Source organism: Rhamphochromis longiceps, linkage group LG20, assembly GCF_057381845.1.
Source record: "Rhamphochromis longiceps isolate RC_006_pf linkage group LG20, R_longiceps_female_GT1.1, whole genome shotgun sequence".
Lineage (NCBI taxonomy): Eukaryota > Metazoa > Chordata > Actinopteri > Cichliformes > Cichlidae > Rhamphochromis > Rhamphochromis longiceps.
Window position 1 is genome coordinate 20,878,754 of NC_140576.1, and position 19,877 is coordinate 20,898,630.

A 19,877-nucleotide genomic window follows, 5' to 3' on the forward strand; every position below is an offset into this window, starting at 1 on the left:
AATTACATTTCAGAGCATGTACTTTTTCGCTTTTACTTAAGTAAATAAGTTGAATCAGTACTTTTATTGGAGTATTTTTCAACACTTAAGTACAGAATGTCTGGACCGGAGAGAAGAAAAAGGAAATCAGCTGGCAGACTCACTCAAATGTGAATCCATTGTACTGGCTGTACTGTATCTGTTGTCTTCCGGCGTGCCCGCCGGACTACTTCTCTAAGCCAATCAGAACGCTCACAGAGGGCGCTCATCCAATTAGCTGCCGGTACGATCTCTGTGACGTAAGGCCTTTCTGACCAATGTAGCTTATCCTATTTTGGCGGCTGTGCGGAAAACATGGCGGAAAATTTGAAAGGTAATACATAAAGACTGTTATTTCATTTAATTTTACACTATCTAGTTAATATCTGCGGTTACCTGGTTGTGTCTATGTCCTTTAAATAGCTCGAATATGCACATTTTTCACCTTCGGATTTACGCAGTTTTAACTTAAGCGCTGGGCTTTTACATCGCGGTTATTCTATGAAAGCCAATAGTTCGAAGTACTGGGTGCAGTATAATAAAAGCGGTCTTTTTGTCCAAATAGTCGACTTGTGAACTCAGTAACTTGGATTAAGCTCTTGGTGGAGTTTTCTGTGTATTCCAGGTAGCAGACCGTAGCCGCTGTGTTGAAGTGAGCGGAGGAGTTAGCGGTGCTATTGCACGGTGCTCGGTAGCGTTGAGCTTGAGGCGCCATGTAACGCTTCGGGAATGTTTAAATGGCACACTGTGGGTCTTTGGACGAACGTGGATGCAACTCTTTAAAAGGATTCTAGTTTCGGGCCCCCTGTACAGGTGTTGTGCCAAAAAGTGATTGTCTGCCAGAAACTGATTGCCGTCCGCGGGAGCGCGTGCAGCTGCTTAAAGCTGCAGCGCCCGGATTACTTGCGTTGCCAGCTACTTCCGTGCAACTGATATAACGTGGGGGAAAAAAACCCAAACACATTTATGCCTTTGTTATTAGGCAAAGGTATGCATTTATGGAGCTTTGACGTTTCTTGTAACCGAATTATGACGCTTATCAGAAGGTTGCTTTCAGTGTGTAGCGCAGTCACGAATGACTACACGCATCACGATGGAATAATTAATGCCTACAGGTTTAGTATGTCTACTCTCGTTGTTCATATTTGTTATAAGACTGTCGAATAGTAGTTAAAACAATAAAGACCTATTGTGCCAGTATCACCATGACTCTTTCTTGTTTGTTCAGAATAACGACTGAGAACATGGCATTTTAGCGCTACCAAAAAGTGATTGTGGCCTATAACTTGTCACTGAAACAATATTTCGGCTTCAAACTTGTTGGATATATTCCAGAAGGGTTACATGTGATATATTATATCCCAGAACCTCTCCATGAATTGCTGAATAACTTGTACAGGAACAATAAAACTGACAATATGCCATTTTCAAGCTGCCAAAAAGTGATTGTGGACTATAACTTGTCACTGAAACAATATTTCTGCTTCAAACTTGTTGGGTATCATCCAAAAGGATGATATGTGGCACATCGTATCCCAAACAGTCTCTAAGAAATGCTAAATAACTTTTAAAGGATCATTAATACCCATAATATGCCATTTTCAGTCTGCCAAAAAGTGATTGCCACTTATATCTTGTAACTGACAGGCGGCAATCACTTTTTGGCAGGCTGAAAATGGCATATTATCAATGTTAATGTTCCTTTAAAAGTTATTCAGCAGTTCTTGGAGAGTGTTTGGGATATAATATATCACATGTAACCCTTCTGGATGATATCCAAAAATTTTGAAGCAGAAATATTGTTTCAGTGACAAGATATAGGCGGCAATCACTTTTTGGCAGGTTGGAAATTGCGTATTGTCAGTTTTATCGTTCCCTTAATGTAGAGGAAAAACATTATATATATATATATATATATATATATATATATGTAGTATATATATATGTAGTATATACATTGGGTGAATGTGCAGTAGTAGCAGCAAGCAGGTGAATTCTGTACATTAATATGAATAGACATCTGACTATTTTACAGGATAGACAATATAAACATATTTAAAATTAAAGGAATTGAAATGTACATTGTGCCTTGGTTTAGTGTCTGGAAGAGTCCTGACTCAGTCAATTATAGATGATGTGAGAGGGCGGGTGTGTGTGTTTAGGGCACGGATGGCTTGGGGATAGAAGCTCCTCTTGAGTCTCTCTGTCCTTGCCCGGAAGATGCGGAACCTTCTACTAGGGCTGAACGATATATCGCATTTGCGATAATATCGCGACATGATCAAGTGCAATTTTCTAACCGCAAAGGCTGCGATTATACTCTGGACATGTCCAAATTCATGGGCTGCATCCTCCTGAGGCCGCATTTGTAGACCGATTACGTCACAGCGACGCGCCGAAGGCTGTCCAAATTACTACCATATCCCAGAATTCATAGCGCGGCCCAGCCAAACTCCAGTTTCCAGCAATGGCGGCCGCTACTAAGTTTTAAAATTACTCATACTAATCTTTCTGGGTCACAAAATAAACTTTGAACATATTTTCAGGCGAGAAAGTAGTTGTGTAAACATCAAATATCTGCTCGGTTTATCAAGATATCCCATATTTGCAAAAGTGCTTCGACGTTTTCAGAGGCGTCTGCTACCCACCAGCTCGACAGCTAGCCGGGAGCTCGAGGGTTACTGATGCGGCCGAGAACGGCACAACTCCCGGCACATCATTTTCAGATCACCGCGGAGTTTCGCTGCTCGGGTTAAACGTAATATATAAGTCACTTAGACAACCTAAAAATGTTATTGTTGGGCTTTTTTCAGTGTTTTGTTTGTTCGTGAGTAAATCGGTTTGGCTGAGATTAAAGTTATTAGATTAGATAAAATAAAACTTTATTAATCCCCCGGGTGGGTTCCTCCTTGGTTTTCACACAGCTGACTAAACGTCAAACAGAAAACTTATTAAACAGAAGTATGAGACAGTCGAGAATTTACACCAGTGTCTGGTTATATTTTAGATAGCAAGAAGCAGACGGCCGAGTTTATTAAACTCCACCGAGACAGCGGTGACGCTAATCAGAAGGCTAGACCGTCCAATTTCACGCCTTTAAACTTTAAAGGCGTGTTTGTGTGTGTGTTTATACAATTGCTATTATGTTTGCACTTTATGTGTAATGTTACTGACTGCAGAGATCAGTAAGATGTGTGTATTTTTTATTTATTAGTTTTATTTATTTAATATTATTTTTTAATTGAATGACTGTCTAGTAGTTCACAGATGTCGAAAAACTGAGTGTGGTAAAGCCACTGATTTTTTTTATGTATATTTCTGCAATCTGCACATTGTACTGACTTTCATTTTAATGTTTACACCAGGGTTCCTTGCCAGCACTTTATGCTCAGATGTTTGTAAGCTAAAAATAAACTATTGTGTATGTTCAAATATACTGTTGTGATTGAAGAAGTTAAATAAAAATGTCAGTCATCAATTCATGCATCACCTCATGTCATCATAACAGAGGTCTGTCTTCCAGGAAAGAACAGTTTAAAATTAATGTAATATAGTATTGGCCATACTATATGATGTATTGCTTGTCTTTGTTTAATAATACAGAAGACAAAGACCTTAAAAAATAATCGCATATCGCATCGCAATCGCAATATTGGGGCAAAAAATCGCAATTAGATTATTTTCCATAATCGTTCAGCCCTACCTTCTACCAGATTGCAGAAGTTGGAACAGTTTGTTGCCAGGATGGGACGGGTCCTTCAGTATCTGCGCTGCTCTAGTCCGGCATCTCCTGGTGTAGGTGTCCTGAAGCGGGGGGAGAGCAATCCTGCAGCAGCGTTCTGCTGTACGGATCACTCTCTGGAGAGCTTTTTGGTCCTTCACACAGCTGTTCCCAAACCACGATGTCATGTTCTGTGTGAGGATGCTCTCCACAGCGCCTGTATAGAAAATCCTGAGGATCTTTGGAGAGACCCTGAACTTCCTCAGTTGTCGTAGGTGATACAGGCGCTGCCTAGCCTTTTTGGTCTGGACCTGAATGTGGGCAGCCCATGTCAGGTCTGAGGAGATGTGGACACCAAGATACTTGAAGGACTGCACCCTCTCCACTGGAGCTCCATTGATGATAATGGGCTTGTAGTCTCTGTGCTGACCCCTTCTGAAGTCCACCACCAGCTCCTTGGTCTTGCTGACGTTCAGCTGGAGGTGGTTGTCCTGGCACCACGATGCCAGATTCTTCACTTCATCCATGTAGGCCGCCTCATCGTTGTTGGAGATGGCACCCAACACCACTGTGTGTTATAGGCCACAATCACTTTTTGGTAGCGCTAAAATGCCATGTTCTCAGTCGTTATTCTGAACAAACAAGAAAGAGTCATGGTGATACTGGCACAATAGGTCTTTATTGTTTTAACTACTATTCGACAGTCTTATAACAAATATGAACAACGAGAGTAGACATACTAAACCTGTAGGCATTAATTATTCCATCGTGATGCGTGTAGTCATTCGTGACTGCGCTACACACTGAAAGCAACCTTCTGATAAGCGTCATAATTCGGTTACAAGAAACGTCAAAGCTCCATAAATGCATACCTTTGCCTAATAACAAAGGCATAAATGTGTTTGGGTTTTTTTCCCCCACGTTATATCAGTTGCACGGAAGTAGCTGGCAACGCAAGTAATCCGGGCGCTGCAGCTTTAAGCAGCTGCACGCGCTCCCGCGGACGGCAATCAGTTTCTGGCAGACAATCACTTTTTGGCACAACACCTGCATGACGTTTGATTTAAAACATACGCTGTTTCACACAGCTATACTTTGGCTGTCCATTTGCACAAATGCACAAAGCCCAGCAGTAAACCGTGTGTGCTGTCACCGTGCGCTGTTTGGCGGTAGGAAGCTGAGTCAGATTAAAAATGAATTTTTCCTTACTTTCCACTGTCAGAAAAAGACTGGGCACTGTCAGTTAAAGGTGTGTGGTGTGTTAGATTGCAGCGTGCCCTGCAAGATGTCCTGGGATGAGCTGGAAGCCATGTGTCGAATGGAGAAACTCCAGTGTCAAGAGCTTGGAGTTAGCAGAGCCAACGTCAATGAATACGAGGTTGAATTCCTATGTGACTACAAGAAGACTAAGGTATGATATCAACTAAGGTATGATATGGATTGTTGGCAACTTAGACTCTTGTTAGTGTGAAGTTAGGGAAGGTTTCTGGGTTTGTTTTCGAAGAAAAATAAATTCCTAGTAAATATTTTGGCAGTATTTTTAATGAAATCAACCAGTTTAATTGTTGGACAGGGCATGCATTCACTGTTAGACATCACACAGACATGTTTGAAAGGAGTTTTATTGCAAGTACTAAAAGTACAAAATATTTTACATTCATCTACTTTATAGTGAAACATTCTGCTAGTGTGTATTCATTGTATTGTGGCATGGATAAGAGTCATTTTTCCTCTTTGTTCCACTTTGAAGGCAAATGGTCTAACCTGACATTAGAAGAAAGAAGATGTTATAATACAGCAAGTGCTGCATAACAAACATTGTTCCTAATAGTACAAGGTAGATACCACAAGACAGTGTAACTTTGGACTGCAAGAAACCATGCACTGTGGTGTAAATTCCTTAAATATCTTATCTATAATATTTTGGATTTTTGTATCATTTTGCATCATTGTATCATTTTACTATTTAGTTTGTATTTAATGTGCTCATCATATACACTATCTTGCATATGTACAATATTACTCATGTTTCTCACTTCTTATCCCTGTTAGTTAAGTATACACGCATAAGCGTCTGTACGAGCCCGTCTCAGAACAGATTAGGTGTTGCTAGAAGAAAACCTTTCATGTATGTGCGGTGGAAGTTTTGAGCAGGCACAATTGGATTTGAGGTGGCACTCATTTAGTCTTCTCCAAATAGTTAGAATCAATGTAATCTCAGCTAAAACATTCAACTCGATATGCTCATGGTTTCATTGTGCCTTACCTGCCTTTTTAATGTTGTTTTGTCTAGGATTTTTTTTTTCTGTAAAGCATTTTATGATTCCTGAGTGTGAAAAGCACTATATACATGGAGTACTGTGCAAAAACTCCGGAGCCACCCCTCATTTTTGTATATTTTGGGAGGAAAATAGGAAATATGTGTAGTTATTTATTCAAATGTGTGCTAACATATGAGGTTGAATGATGAGACTGAAAGTACTCTCACTGCTGGAGCTCTCCTGGCCTCCTCTGAACCAAAAATGTCACATTTCCTGTCATCACACTGTCAGTCTGTAAGGGGCCTTTTCTTCGTTATTCTTTTTATTTATTTATTTTAAAGCACATGCCTTTCACATAATAAACTATCTACTATAGATAGTTTTTTTTTTATTATTATTTTTAGGGCTGATACTTCCTGTTTAATCTCCTTGTGTCCAGTTTCCTCAAACAAGGATGCTGCACATCATGCTGAGAGTTGCCAATTTTTCAGCTAATAGCTCTTTGACCTTGTTGCTAATAGCTATTAAATTGTCTAATGCCTGTCAAACTGTGTTACCTTTGGTATTTTTCCATAGATTCTACTCAAGAAATGGAAAATGTCTTTCTGTAACAGGGTGTCTCTGAATGAAATATTTGGGTATAAGGACTAAAAATGAATAAAAAGTCAACCATGTCTACAGAAAGACAAACACCTTCAGAAAACTGGAGAGCTACTGCTCAAGAGCACTTTAAAAAAATTACAATAAACTCTGGCTGGTTGGGAGAAAAACAAATATGAGGGGTGCTTCCAGACTTTTGGACATGCTGTAAATATTGTACGTTTGCTTTGTGGAGATTTAGAACATCTGTGAGGTGGGACAGATGTTGCCCTTGGTATACATGGTAACAGAATAAATTAAGTTTAGGCTGAACCACTAATTGCCCCCAAAACTGACGTTATTGTGTGTGTTTCAGGAAGAGGAGTTGTACCTTGTAAAATGGAAGGGCTTTCCAGAATCAGATAACACTTGGGAACCCAAGAGGAACCTAAAATGTCCCAAACTGATGAAGCAGTTCCATCTTGACTTGGACCAGGAGCTGAGGCGCCACAAGCGACGTTGCATCCCAAAAAAGCTAGATAAAGAAGTTTCCTCATTTCTGGTCCAAAAAGCCAAACTTCGCCAGAGTCTGCAGCGCTGGGAAGACCATCTGAATCATACTCGCAATCATCCAGGGCGCATTTTTGTCATGAACGAAGTGGACCTAGAGGGTCCTCCGAAAAACTTTACCTATATCAACAACTATAAAGTAGGTCAGGGCATTGTGTTAGATGAGATGGCAGTGGGTTGTGAATGCAAAAACTGTTTAGAGGAGCCAGTGAATGGCTGTTGCCCTGGGGCTTCCCTCCAACGCATGGCCTACAACGACAGAGGACAGGTCCGGATTCGGCCTGGACAGCCAATATATGAGTGCAACTCCCGCTGCAGCTGTGGGCCTGACTGTCCCAACAGAGTTGTGCAGAATGGCATCCAGTTCGATCTGTGTATCTTTAAAACGGGGAACGGCCGGGGATGGGGAGTCCGCACACTGCAGCACATCAAGAGGAACACATTTGTCATGGAGTACATTGGGGAGGTGAGACCTGTTAAGTATTTTTTTTTAAAGTGGCGTATCATGCTTCAGTGTGAAGTGTAGAGCATGACAAAAGCAGCCAGTAGCTGCTTGATGATTTGACAGATGTGATACATTAATTGAATCGGTTTAAAGTTTAATGATACAAGTGACAGCACTTGTTTCTGGTAACTTGCAGCTAGAAAGCAAATGAAAAGAAAGGTGTGGTGCACTAAAATAGAATCTGAATACTACTGGTATCTTTTCATACTAAGAAAATGCCCAAAGGGGTATACTTACAAATGTGAAATTGTGTATGTGCACACACACGTACATACACAGTTGTTTTCATGTCCTTGTGGGGACATCTAATTGACATAAGGCTTTCTCTAGCCGCTTAACCCTGACCATGACCTAATTGTAACCCTGACACTAAAACCACATTTTGAGTCTCAAAAATGGCTTCAAACTCCTGGGGATGGTGATTTTGTCCCAATAAGGGCTGTTGGTCCCCACAAGCATAGTAAGCTTCCAATTTTTGGTCATCACAAAAATATGTACACAGGGTACACACACAATTTCGCATTTGTATGCATACCCCTTTTGGCATTTTCTATCCATATCTATCTACCTGTAGATGTATAGATCTATATGCCTATATATATTAGCTGATTAGTTCTTGCCATATATGAATTCTAACAGTTGTCAAATAGGGCTGTCAGCTGTGCACCAATCTGAATTCTGCACAACACACCTGATGTTCTCAACCCCATTAAGGGTGTAAGAAATTCCACAAATGAACCCTGACAAGGCACACCTGTAAGGTGAAACCATTTCAGGTGAAGGGTTTGCAGTGCTGTCAATAAGGCAAAGGGCGGCTACTTTCAGGAATCTATAAGATATAAATAGTTTGTGTTGACAGGTCGGATTTCTCAGCATGTCTTTTTGCTCTCATATGAAAGAGTAGAAACGTATGCATTATTCTGGGTGTTTTTGCTATTTCTTAATAGATTTAACAGAAAAGGCAGACTGAGAAAACCTTACTGAAGCCACTGATATCAAAACTGTGCTTGTGCAGTCTGAGCAGATCTGAACAAAGCTTTTAAGAGATGGTCCTTCAGCATTGGGAACAAATGAGCTGCACAGCTGAATAGAGGTTAAAGTACTACATTTACTAAGAATATTACAGTGATGAGACTACCATGGCTTCATTGTAGGACTTTTTTTTTTTTTTTTTTTTTTTTTTTTTTAAAGGGATGTCATTGTTTTTAATATTGTAGTGGACTGAAACTCTTGTTCTCCATGGTTTAAAAAGGGTACACGCACTTTTTAAACCATGCACTTTTTTCTGTGCTTAATTACATAATCAGATAGGAAATACTTTTTCTTTTTCTTTTCTTAAGAACGAGGAATAGTAAATAGGGATGGGAGTCAAGAACTGGTTCATGTAGAGAACCAATTCAGTAGTTCAAGTCCTTGGAATTGTTAGTCAATCATCAATTCTGCTTATTGGTTAGATTGCACTCACGCGCAGACAGCATTCTAACAAAAACCTAGCCAAGAACCCAGATTGATGTTAAAGCTGAGTGAATGCTAACCCCAGTCCAGCAGCCAGCGGTTGAACTTCAACAGGTAACAAACTGACGATCAGTGAGGCTGCAGTCTCTGTTTCTACCCGTTAATGTTTCACAGTGGAATCGCCGTGGCGATCACTTTAGTCTCTTTACTTTAAAGTGCTCCTTTCATCTTTTGATCTCTGTGGTCAACAGTAGACCTTTAACAAAGAAAAGATCATAGCAACAAAACAGGATATCAACCAATAATTCATGAGACAAAAACAAATGAAATTAAACAGGCGCTCTTTTGTGCTTATAAAAATTGTAAAATAAAAAAAATGGTATGAACTCAAAAGTCTAAATAGTGTCTATAAAAATGACTGACCAAGAACAGTCTCATTCCCTGGCTCGTTGGAAAATCCCACTGTTGCCATATTTTTCCCTGTATATAAACATACATACGCAGTGTACCAGGTAAAAAAATTTCCATTTGGGAGGGGGATTTAATGATGCATTTGCAGCATGCGATTTAAAAAAAAACAAAAGCCTCAGTGAATTACTTGCAGCTTAATATTTCCATGGGAACTTATAATACTCCAATGGTTACGATAAACCCATTTTAACCATCGTACATGGAAAAACCCGCGGTACATCGAGGATGTTTGACATGTCGCCCAGACCCAGGATCAATTAACCAAAGAGATGAAAAGGGGTGCAGGAAGGGTGGAGTGGTAGATTAGGATTGCAAATTGAAGATGGAAGTACCTGGTTAGACAGTGTTTTGTTTTTTTTTTTTTGTTTTTTTTTCCCTTTGTTTTAATGAGAGAGGACATGCAGAAGGTTGGTGTGACAACAGGATGCTGTGGTAGGGTGAGATAAAGCCAGGTGATCGACTTTGGTGAACAGCAGCATTGAAAGCAGTAGCAATATCAGTCCCAATGATCCCAAACAGACAGTATAAAACATCCACTTAGCTTTCTGGTCAGAAAAACAGTGCCTTAGACCTGCATAGGGCCATCAGACAGTCATAGTTGTGGTCCTATAGAAGTGTATGGGAAAGTGGCTTCTGTTTAGACCTCTGTAAACACTTTACAGTTCATAGGCTAAGTCACTCAGTCCGGTACTATAAGGTCATTAAGATAAGATGGGGCCTGATTATTTAAGACCTTGTATGTGAGGAACAGGATTTTGAATTCTGGATTTAACAGGAAGCCAATACAGGAGAAATCTGCTCTCTCTTTCTAGTCCCTGTCAGGACTCTTGCTGCAGCATTTTGGATTAACTGAAGGCTTTTCAGGGAGCTTTTAGGACATCCTGATAATAATGAATTACAGTAGTCCAGCCTGGAAGTAATAACTGCATGAACTAGTTTTTCAGCGTCACTCTGAGACAGAATATTTCTAATTTTAGAGATGTTGCACAGATGGAAGAAAGCAGTCCTACATATTAGTTTAATATGTGCATTGAAGGACATACCCTGGTCAACTGATTCCAAGTTGATTGATTCCAAATCAAGGCCAAATTATAGTAAATAGTCAGTAGACATGGGAACACAAATACTAGCTGTCATTCACGTTCACATAATTTTATTCTAAAAGTTGTAATTTTGAGATTACCAAAGTATGTTGGTAAATGGACTTGTTCTTATATAGTGTTTTTCTACTCTGAGCACTCAAAGTGCTTTATACAATTAATTCATTCACTTGTACTTGGGGTCAGGAGGTGTTGGGAAAGCTGAGCTTACTTTCTCTAGCCACACCCAGGCCTGATTACTGCCACACCTGTTCTCAATCAAGAAATCACTTTAATAAGTCCTGCCTGACAAAGTGGAGTAGGCCGGCAGATCCTCAAAAGCCAGACGTCATGCTGTGATCCAATGAAATTTAGGAACAAATGAAAACCAAATTGAGATCTCTGTCTAGAAAAGTTTATAAAATTATTTCTGAAGCTATGGGAGTCCAGCAAACCACACTCAGAGCCATTATCCACAAATGGCGACAACAGTGGTGAACCTTCTCAGGAGTGGCTAGCTGACCAAATTTACCTTAAGAGTGTAGTGGCGACTCATCCAAGAGGTCACAAAAGGCCTCAGAACAACATCCAAAGAAATGCAGGCCTCACTTGACTCAGTTAAGATCAGTTTGCGTCACTCCATCATAAGAAAGAGACTGGGCAAAAATAGCCTGCATGGCAGAGTCACAAGACAAAAACCACTACCGAGCAAAAAGTAACATAAAGGCCCATCTCATGTCAGAAAACATCTCGATGATCAAGACTTTTGGGAAAATACTCATCTGGTGTAAAGGTAACCCAGCATTTCAGAAAAAGAACATCATACCAACAGTAAATTATGGTGGTGGTAATGTGATGGTCTGGGGCTATTTTGCTGCTTCAGAAACTGGAAGACTGGGTGTGGTAAATGGAACCATGAATTCAGCAAGTCCACCTCTGAATGTGCTAAACACCTTCATTTAGAAACTGCATTTTGTGTTTGTGTTATCTTTGTTTAATATTTACATTTTTTAATGATTTGAAACATTTAAGTGTGACAAACATACATAAAAAGTTGGAAATTAGGAAGAGGGCAAACACTTTTTCACACCACTGTGGGTGCTGTATATGATCAGCACGTCATAACCATCCTCATTTGTTAAAGATGTTTGAACCCTGCCTTGCTATAAAGCAGTATTGCCAGCTACTGCCACCCTGGTTTCATCCCAAATCCAGCATGTCTTGTTCTTAGTACAGGAGTACACGTCCGCTCGTCATACATTGCCACCTAGTGGCAGAAGTTTTAGTTCATTTATGTACATAGTTTTTTATTTATTTACTTTTCCTCCAAAGAAGCTACAACTTTTGCTTTAGCATCATGTTCACGTTTTTGTCCAACATGTGACACACACGTGTTTCCAATCATGTTAATTCAGATGCCAATATAAATAAAAAAACAAATTTAAAAATTAATTTGTGACATTATAAATTATAACCTCTGATGTATTAGCAGAATTATTCTGCTATCTAAACAGTGTATAGTGATGCTATCCATAAAGAAATGTAATGCTGGCAGTTTAATGCTGATACAAAATGTTGTAAATTGTTTGAATGTACAAAATTATCCAAAACCATGCAAAAATATTAGTAACCTCTTTTAATTTTACAAAACACTCTGAGCCTGTTTTGGGTTAAGTTTTGAATGTTGGTGAAATTCTAGATTACAGAAAGATTCTGCTAAATCTGTGTGTTAACATTACAGCCCACACCTCAAAACTACAGCCTGAATCACAGACAACCTGAGTTGACTGTTGTCTTTAATTAGCACTAGATATATAAAAATTGAACTGAAAAATAGAACTCTGTTGGTTTATATGTCATTTTAATCCAACTATGCTCATTTGCACAGTAAATAAAACTGTGCTGTATACGGAGCAGCAGCAGGAGACAGATATTGATTAAATATCTATTCACTCATGCAAATGACAGCTTTCTATTAAGAAAAACAACTCTTATTTCTTAGCAGGTTACAGTCATCTTGTGGTTACACTGACATGGTGTTTTCAGAATCAGAATACTTTATTAATCCCTAAGGAAATCTGGGTTACAGTTGCTCCAAGACAGTAACAGTAAAAGACAAAACTATTTAAACAATGCAATATGTTACAGATTTACAAATGTAAGAAATGGCACTAATATTTACAAATCACTCAATTAGAGGTGATTATTGATATGAAGAATCTTATCAGAATTAGTTTTAGCACGGATGCATCAACCAGGCATGCAGCCTGTTACAGTTGCTCCTGCTTTTTCTTTTCTTTCTTATGTCTTTGTTTTGTTTCCACAAGATTATCACCACAGACGAAGCAGAGAGAAGAGGTCATATATATGATCGCCAGGGCTCTACGTACCTCTTTGACCTGGACTATGTCGAGGACGTGTACACAGTGGATGCAGCTCACCTAGGCAACATTTCTCATTTTGTCAACCACAGCGTGAGTGCCTATGAACATGTGTCTGTCTTTGTCCATTCTCAGCCATTTGTAAATGACCACAGTTTCTCCAACATGTTTCATTAAAAACAAAAGCTCTTAATATTGATGTATATTGACCAGCATGCATAGCAACGCATGTACTACCAGACTGCAATTTTTCAAATATGAAAGCAGAGTCTGTGCGAACAAAAAGCTCCTGAAAAACCTTCTGTTCCTTTTGCAGTGTAACCCTAACCTGCAGGTATACAACGTGTTCATTGACAACATTGACGAAAGGCTTCCGAGAATTGCGTTATTTTCAACACGTGCTATCCGAGCAGGAGAGGAGCTCACCTTTGACTACAAAATGCAAAGTAAGTAAACTGACTGAGCAAATTTGAGTCATATGTATTTTGGCACAAATACTGACCTTAACCAGACTTTAAGGTGCACTCAGAAGACTACAGAACTAAATAAATCAAGTTCTGTCACCCACTGGTGAAATATGTTTATATTTAAGCTCACTAGCCTCTCCTGGAATTTACATAAGAACTCACAGTGTGAGTTGTGGTGCCTGGTGCCCGAACATTTTAATCCTGTAGCTTTCAGGGTGGGGGCTGTATTGATCAGATTGAGGATTTATGATCTAGAAGTCTCTGAAGCCTGGTCAGCCTCTCATACTAGTTTGTTTTTCTTGCACCGTTCAGTTTTTGTGGCGTGGAGTGGCTGCCACCAGGGGAAACTAATGTGTGCTTAATCTGCAGTAGTTTTTGGGTTCATGTCATTCAGTAATAGGATCCAAGCCTCCCCAAATGTTAATCACACTGATCTCATTGTTCTGAGATCAGTGTGATCAACGTATATGCTCTGCTGGCTCACAGCAGAGCATATAAATGACTTCAGTGTTTCTTAACCATGTTTTTTTTTTGCTTGTTGTTTTTCATGTATATGAGTTTGATGTGTTAAATGTGGATAAATCTGTCATTTCTTTGTGTGTGTTTGTTTCACTTTTTCCTTTGTGCAGCACTTTGATCAACCTGTGTTGTTTTTAACTGTGCTTATATATAAACCGATTAATTTCACATGGGAGTTAACCAGCCTGAATTCTGTGTCTTTCTAGTTGATCCAGTTGATACAGAAAGCACCAAAATGGATTCCAGTTTCAGTCTAGCTGGGCTTCCTGGCTCTCCAAAGAAGAGGGTTCGAGTGGAGTGTCGGTGTGGATCAGACTCATGTCGAAAATATCTGTTCTGACAAGGACCTGTGGGGGAAAATGTACAGTTATGTTTTGTTTTTTTTTTATTATGAAAGATGAAATCACAACTTCACTTTTACATTTATGAACAAGGCAGACTCTTAAGATGGAAACCACAGTCCAGCTTCAAATCTGTGAAGTGTGTGTGTATTACAAGTGCTTAATTACAGCGACATTTTTTATTTATTTATTTTTGTCCTCTTTTAGCTACAAAATAGATTTGAAACAAAAAAGTGATTAGCTTGTATTCTAGTTCATGAATGTACAAGTTCCTCTGTGACTGTCTGCAACAGGTTTATTACTGCTTGGCACTGGCCAAGTCTGGTGGGCAGAAAGAGCAGCAGTCAGTCTATTATTTCTTTAAAATCTGGATCATTCTTTTGTCTTTTTTTCTTTGAGTCAAAATTATATATAGGAACAAATGTTAGGAATCTGCACACTGTTGACGAGCTGTGAAATGGCTGCAGTGTAAAGCTGACAGGCTCCGGCTGGTATTCTTTATTATGGTCTCTACACTTCCACGCTTTTGCGTGTGCTGGTAATCAAAACATTGGCTCCAGTGCTTTAGGATATACCATTTATTTATTCTGCGTTTTTAGTTCTGTTTGACTAAAGAGGTATGCAATCACGACAGGTTTCAGACAACAGTCACCACAGTGAATATATAATAATTGAGATGGAACACAACCGTAGCCAAAACTGGGTTTGGTTTGGCTGTACTGCAGTTTGTTCTGAGCCATGTCCGTGTTCCCTCATGCTGTTTCTTAATATGCATGTTGTTTATTTCAGTCATGGTGTTTGACGCTCCAGATGTTGGCCGAGTCAACAGTGTACAGTGTATAAGGCTCGATCCTACTGTGTTTGCACTGCTGCTAGGCCAAGACCAATAATGGCCTGCCAACATGGAGTCGCATACAGCTGGTAGATGGGTTTTCAGTAAGCTAGAACAACAGATGCATGCAATGTGTTGTCAAAGTGTCTGTGACTGTTCTAAATGTGTGCACTAGACGCTGTGGAGGTATATGTGCAGTTCTGCTTGCAACTGCTTTATCTTAAGTCTCCCTTCATGAACTCTCCTCTAATCTAAATAATATGAACTGTATAAGAAAGAACAGTAGAGGAAACTTTACTTTTTGCTTTCAGACATTTATGGTTTAATCGGATAAAAGGACACATGCTTGTAAAGAGAGCATGATGCTGTGTTTTCTCTATCAGTCTCACCACTATGCACAGGCTGACATGGTGGCTTTCAGCACAGCATGCTGTGCGCATCTTCCCATTAACAAGGTAAGTTAAATCTGCACCTGTGCACAGAACGAGAAGCTCCGTGCTTCTTTCACTAACAGTTACACAGGTGGATGAAGGTTGGGACAATACACTGGTCTGTTTTCTGGATATGGTTTATTATTTTATGCCTGATTATTTTTATTGTAAAGAATCTTTGTATGGTTTTACACATGTCAGTGCAAATTCTCTACTTTCTGCCAAAGAAACGGATTCCCTGGAAACTGGTTTATAGACATTATTGAATAAAGTACTCATGTACTGGGGATACATGAGAGCATTTTAGTGAACTGCTCTTCTGGCAGCCCAGGGGTATTGTAACTCTCAGTGTACTTTTTTTTTTTTGTTTTAAATGGTCAGTAGCTGATTATTTTACAGTTTTGATATTTAAGCGTTTTAGTTATCAATACTTGTTTTTATCATTGTGACATTCTGATAGATGGAGAACAAAAGCCGTGCTAATAAATGGTGCATTTGTATCCAATGGGAGTGGTTCGTTCCAGGATATTAATATTTTGATGAGAATATAAATTATGTCCTATAGAAATGTGGTTACAGTTCCTCCAAGGCAATAAGAATAGCAACACGCTGAACTAAATTGAATAATATATTGCAAAGTTACAAAATAGAAGGAATATCTCTAGTTTATACAAATAGCTCAATTATAAATATTCAGAAAATTGCAGATATATAATATAAAGAAGAAGCCAGCCAAAACACATGAGATAGCAATGGAATGCCCAGGATGTCCTCTATTTAGTACATCAGGACTTCGTACGGTAGCTCACGTAAGTCAAAAGATATAGGCCAAAACAAATGTCCATTACAAAGGACATAAATAAATAGGCTGGTTCTCAGGAGGATCACCCACTAAAAAAATCAAAACATCCTGGGATTCTGCCTATTCTGGTCGAATGACACAAATTCTAAAGACTGTTTCTGCTATGGCACAGGCAGCGCTTTCATTAACATCCTGTAACAAAACAAATTAAAATAAAAAAAAATTAAAGAATTATTTTTCACTAATGCATACCATTTAAAGCAGTCAATTTAATAAGGTATAATTTGAAACTAAGGGGAAAAGTGTTGCATGGATTTTCTGAGTGACTAAGTTGTAAAAGCCTTATTTTTTTTTTTTTTAAATGCATGAGAAAATCCCATTTACTTAAACTGAAACTGTGCATGATTCAGTTCTGTGTGCACCTTAACCAGTTTCTGTAGATCTTAATTGATCCAGTGAAAACCAGTGAAGTTGCACACAGAATTGGATCACGCCATACTTTACAGCATACAACTCAATTTTTGTTTTAAAGTTAGGACACAGGGTGAAATTTAAATAAAATAAGAATACATTGATTTACAAATTTCATAAACCCATATTTTGTTTAGAAATAAACAAACTACATCAAACATTGTGAGTGAGAAAATTTACCATTATAAGAAACATATTAGCTCATTTTGAACTTGATGAACTGTCCTGCCTATGGTCTACACCTTTCACTAATTGATACCACTTGATTCAATACAATATGAAAAATACAACGAAGACAAAGCAGGACTTTAGGGCAACTAGAATTCTCCATCAGACAAAACATTATCAGCTGCTCTCCTTAGTCCATGGATATTTCCAGATGGGATGCTACACAATAGGAAACTTTGTACCTTTGTTGTAATGTTTTTCTTAAAATAAAAATGTAAAGAAGAAGATATATTTTGTGGGTTCTATAGTGAATAAAACATGGGTTTATCTTACGGTGAATGTCCTGTGTTTAAACCCAGCCTCTGGCCTTTCTGTTTGGAGTTTTCATGTTCTCACCGTGAATGCGCAGGTTCCTTCTGGGTACTCTGACACGCCTATTATTTCTGTTCAAACATGTACAACAGTCAGCAAGTTCCCAAAACAATCCAAAATCCTTTGGAACAGTGGCAAGGACAGCTAGTCTTTACTGCTAAACACGCACCAGCAAATCCATCCAACATAGTTTTATATGTGAACAGGATAATTGTGCAACACAGTTATTTTGAAAGTTAACTTTTTAAAGGTCAAATAATGTTGCCTCTGTGTCAGACTAAAACACATTTATTACCAATTTGGTAACTTACTTTATTATTCTTCAAAACAGAAATTGACCATCCAATAGTAAAGTGTCTTTAATTCTTAATCAAAAATATAATAAAAGTATAAATCTAATTAATATGATTGATGAGAAATTTAGTTTGAGTAATGAAAATTATTCTAGTGTCTGGATTTTTTGTGTGTAGACATGATCACACACGATCACGTGATCATCCTTGGCTGATTAGTGTTCCCTTGAGGCCACTGAATTAAACCTAGTCAAAGCACTGATCTATAGCGGAGTTACTGGAACACGCGTGGCTGGTAGAAGACAGGGCCTGGAAGGGTACTCACTATGTTCTTCCTTTTTTTCTTTTTTTTTTTTTATCCGAGTAGGTGGGGTAGACATCCGGAGGACAGAGGCAGAATAAACTGGGCGAGTTCCCTTGCCCATCAGCTCCATCCAAGCTCTGTGCTGCCTACTCGATAATACTCCTAGGATCAGAGAACAAACTATTTAAACAGAGAGCTGATTCAGACTTCCTGTATTCGGGTGCTGGTTCCACAGATCAACAAAAGTTAATTTAACCTTTGTTAAAGTTAAGTTATTTTGTTAAAGTTAAGTCAGCAAAGCTACTAGAATTCACAGTGCAAGATGGAAACCACTGACTACACTAAAGAACAGGAAAATATGTAAAAGCACAGCTCTCAAAAAAAAAAAAAAAAAACCCCAACAAAGACAAACTTTGAGCAGATGAAACCAAGTTTCGGGAACAGGATATGATTACATCACTTACAGGCAAGTTTTACCACTCCATATTAGGACTCACATCTTTGGAGGTTTTAAACAATTAGCTGAACAAAGTGTAAAGTGTTAGCTTAAAACACAAATTCTCAGCAAATGAAACTAAATATATTTGCTGGTTTTTATAGTTTTTGATGAACTGTCAGAACAGTTGTGCTGCCCACGATGATCACCACCATCACTGTTCGTCAGCTATAGCAAAGCTGAGCACAGTATGAAATCATCACATCAGAGCAAACTGTGTTGATACCAACTACTCATAATCATAACCATGTTCTCATTGTTTCAAGTATATAATTTATTCTCATTACAAAACCAACAACAGAAATCATAACTTGCCAGAGACATGCATATGGCTCAATCACCTATTTTTCCTCTTTTAAATACAGAACATGGGAAACCAACCACTGTGCCACATGATTTGTGGTGGTCAGAAGAAAAATCCTTTTACAGCCTTTAAGTATTTTAATTGTAAGATATGAAGAAGAACCAATCAGGATAATTTGGGGTCATCTTTCAAAGATAGCAACCTTTTGACCCCTTTTTGATGTAAAAGTGATGCCATGTGTATATTTTAGAATTCTAGTTGAAAATGACTTTATAATTAAACATTCAGGATAAGGCCAGATTTGTGCACTGGGAATGACTGGATGCTTGATCTTGAGCTCAAGCTTCATAGATTTTTCCTAGATACATACACAAACAAAAAACAAAAAAAAAAACTAAAAAACATTCAATTAATAACATGTTTTGAAAAAGGACTTAAAAGTCATTGTTTTGAAAACACATTCATATCTTTGTGACAGGAAAAAGGTCAACAGAGAAGTTCTGAGAAAGAATTCGCAGAAGTGATATTTCTGAAATGCGCTATGCATATGGTATGTGTTTCCTTTGTGACTTTCCTATTACATCCATGCAACCAATACATTACACATACACCCATTCACACCTGCTGAAAGAAATAAACACACACACACACACACACACACACACACAGTAAAACTAAGATAATCAAGAAGCTTTTTCGCTGCATTTCAAAGTTACCTGTCAGTATAATACACACCAAATAGTTCAGAAGTCATAGTAAATTTACAAAAGATAATTTGCCCAAGGCAATTAAAAACAGACATGATGCACACTTTCCTGTGGCTTTGTCAAAAATGGAAATGGAAAGAGCAATCATTCCCCTTCATTCCACGGGTTGATATTCCAAAGGAGAAGAACATAGAAAAACTGCAACAAACCAGATTAGACCTCACTCGTATCAACAAGTTGCAATAGAAAAGTCACTTTTCATTTTTGATGCTCTCACTTTCTGCTGGTGACTCCACCAGCTTTTGATGGAAAGTGCAAGTGCCCAGAGTA

The 19,877-nt window shown here is 38.6% G+C and overlaps 1 protein-coding gene across 1 annotated transcript; it reads left to right on the forward strand.

Annotated features, from left to right (window-relative positions):
• The first annotated feature begins 293 nt into the window (after nt 1-293).
• On the forward strand, nt 294-17,410 carry LOC146645211 (histone-lysine N-methyltransferase SUV39H1-like). Its single transcript, XM_085393978.1, has 6 exons — nt 294-352; nt 5,005-5,150; nt 6,956-7,615; nt 12,987-13,133; nt 13,357-13,486; nt 14,233-17,410. The coding sequence occupies exons 1-6, from the start codon at nt 334-336 to the stop codon at nt 14,364-14,366; spliced, it is 1,236 nt and encodes a 411-aa protein (XP_085250104.1). The 5' UTR covers nt 294-333; the 3' UTR covers nt 14,367-17,410.
• The last annotated feature ends 2,467 nt before the right edge of the window (nt 17,411-19,877 follow it).

Bases quoted from the DNA above. Each gene is read 5' to 3' on its own strand.
- LOC146645211 (XM_085393978.1), top strand. The intron at 7,616-12,986 runs GTGAGACCTGTT...TGTTTCCACAAG, and splicing joins TCATGGAGTACATTGGGGAG to ATTATCACCACAGACGAAGC. The intron at 13,487-14,232 runs GTAAGTAAACTG...GTGTCTTTCTAG, and splicing joins CTTTGACTACAAAATGCAAA to TTGATCCAGTTGATACAGAA.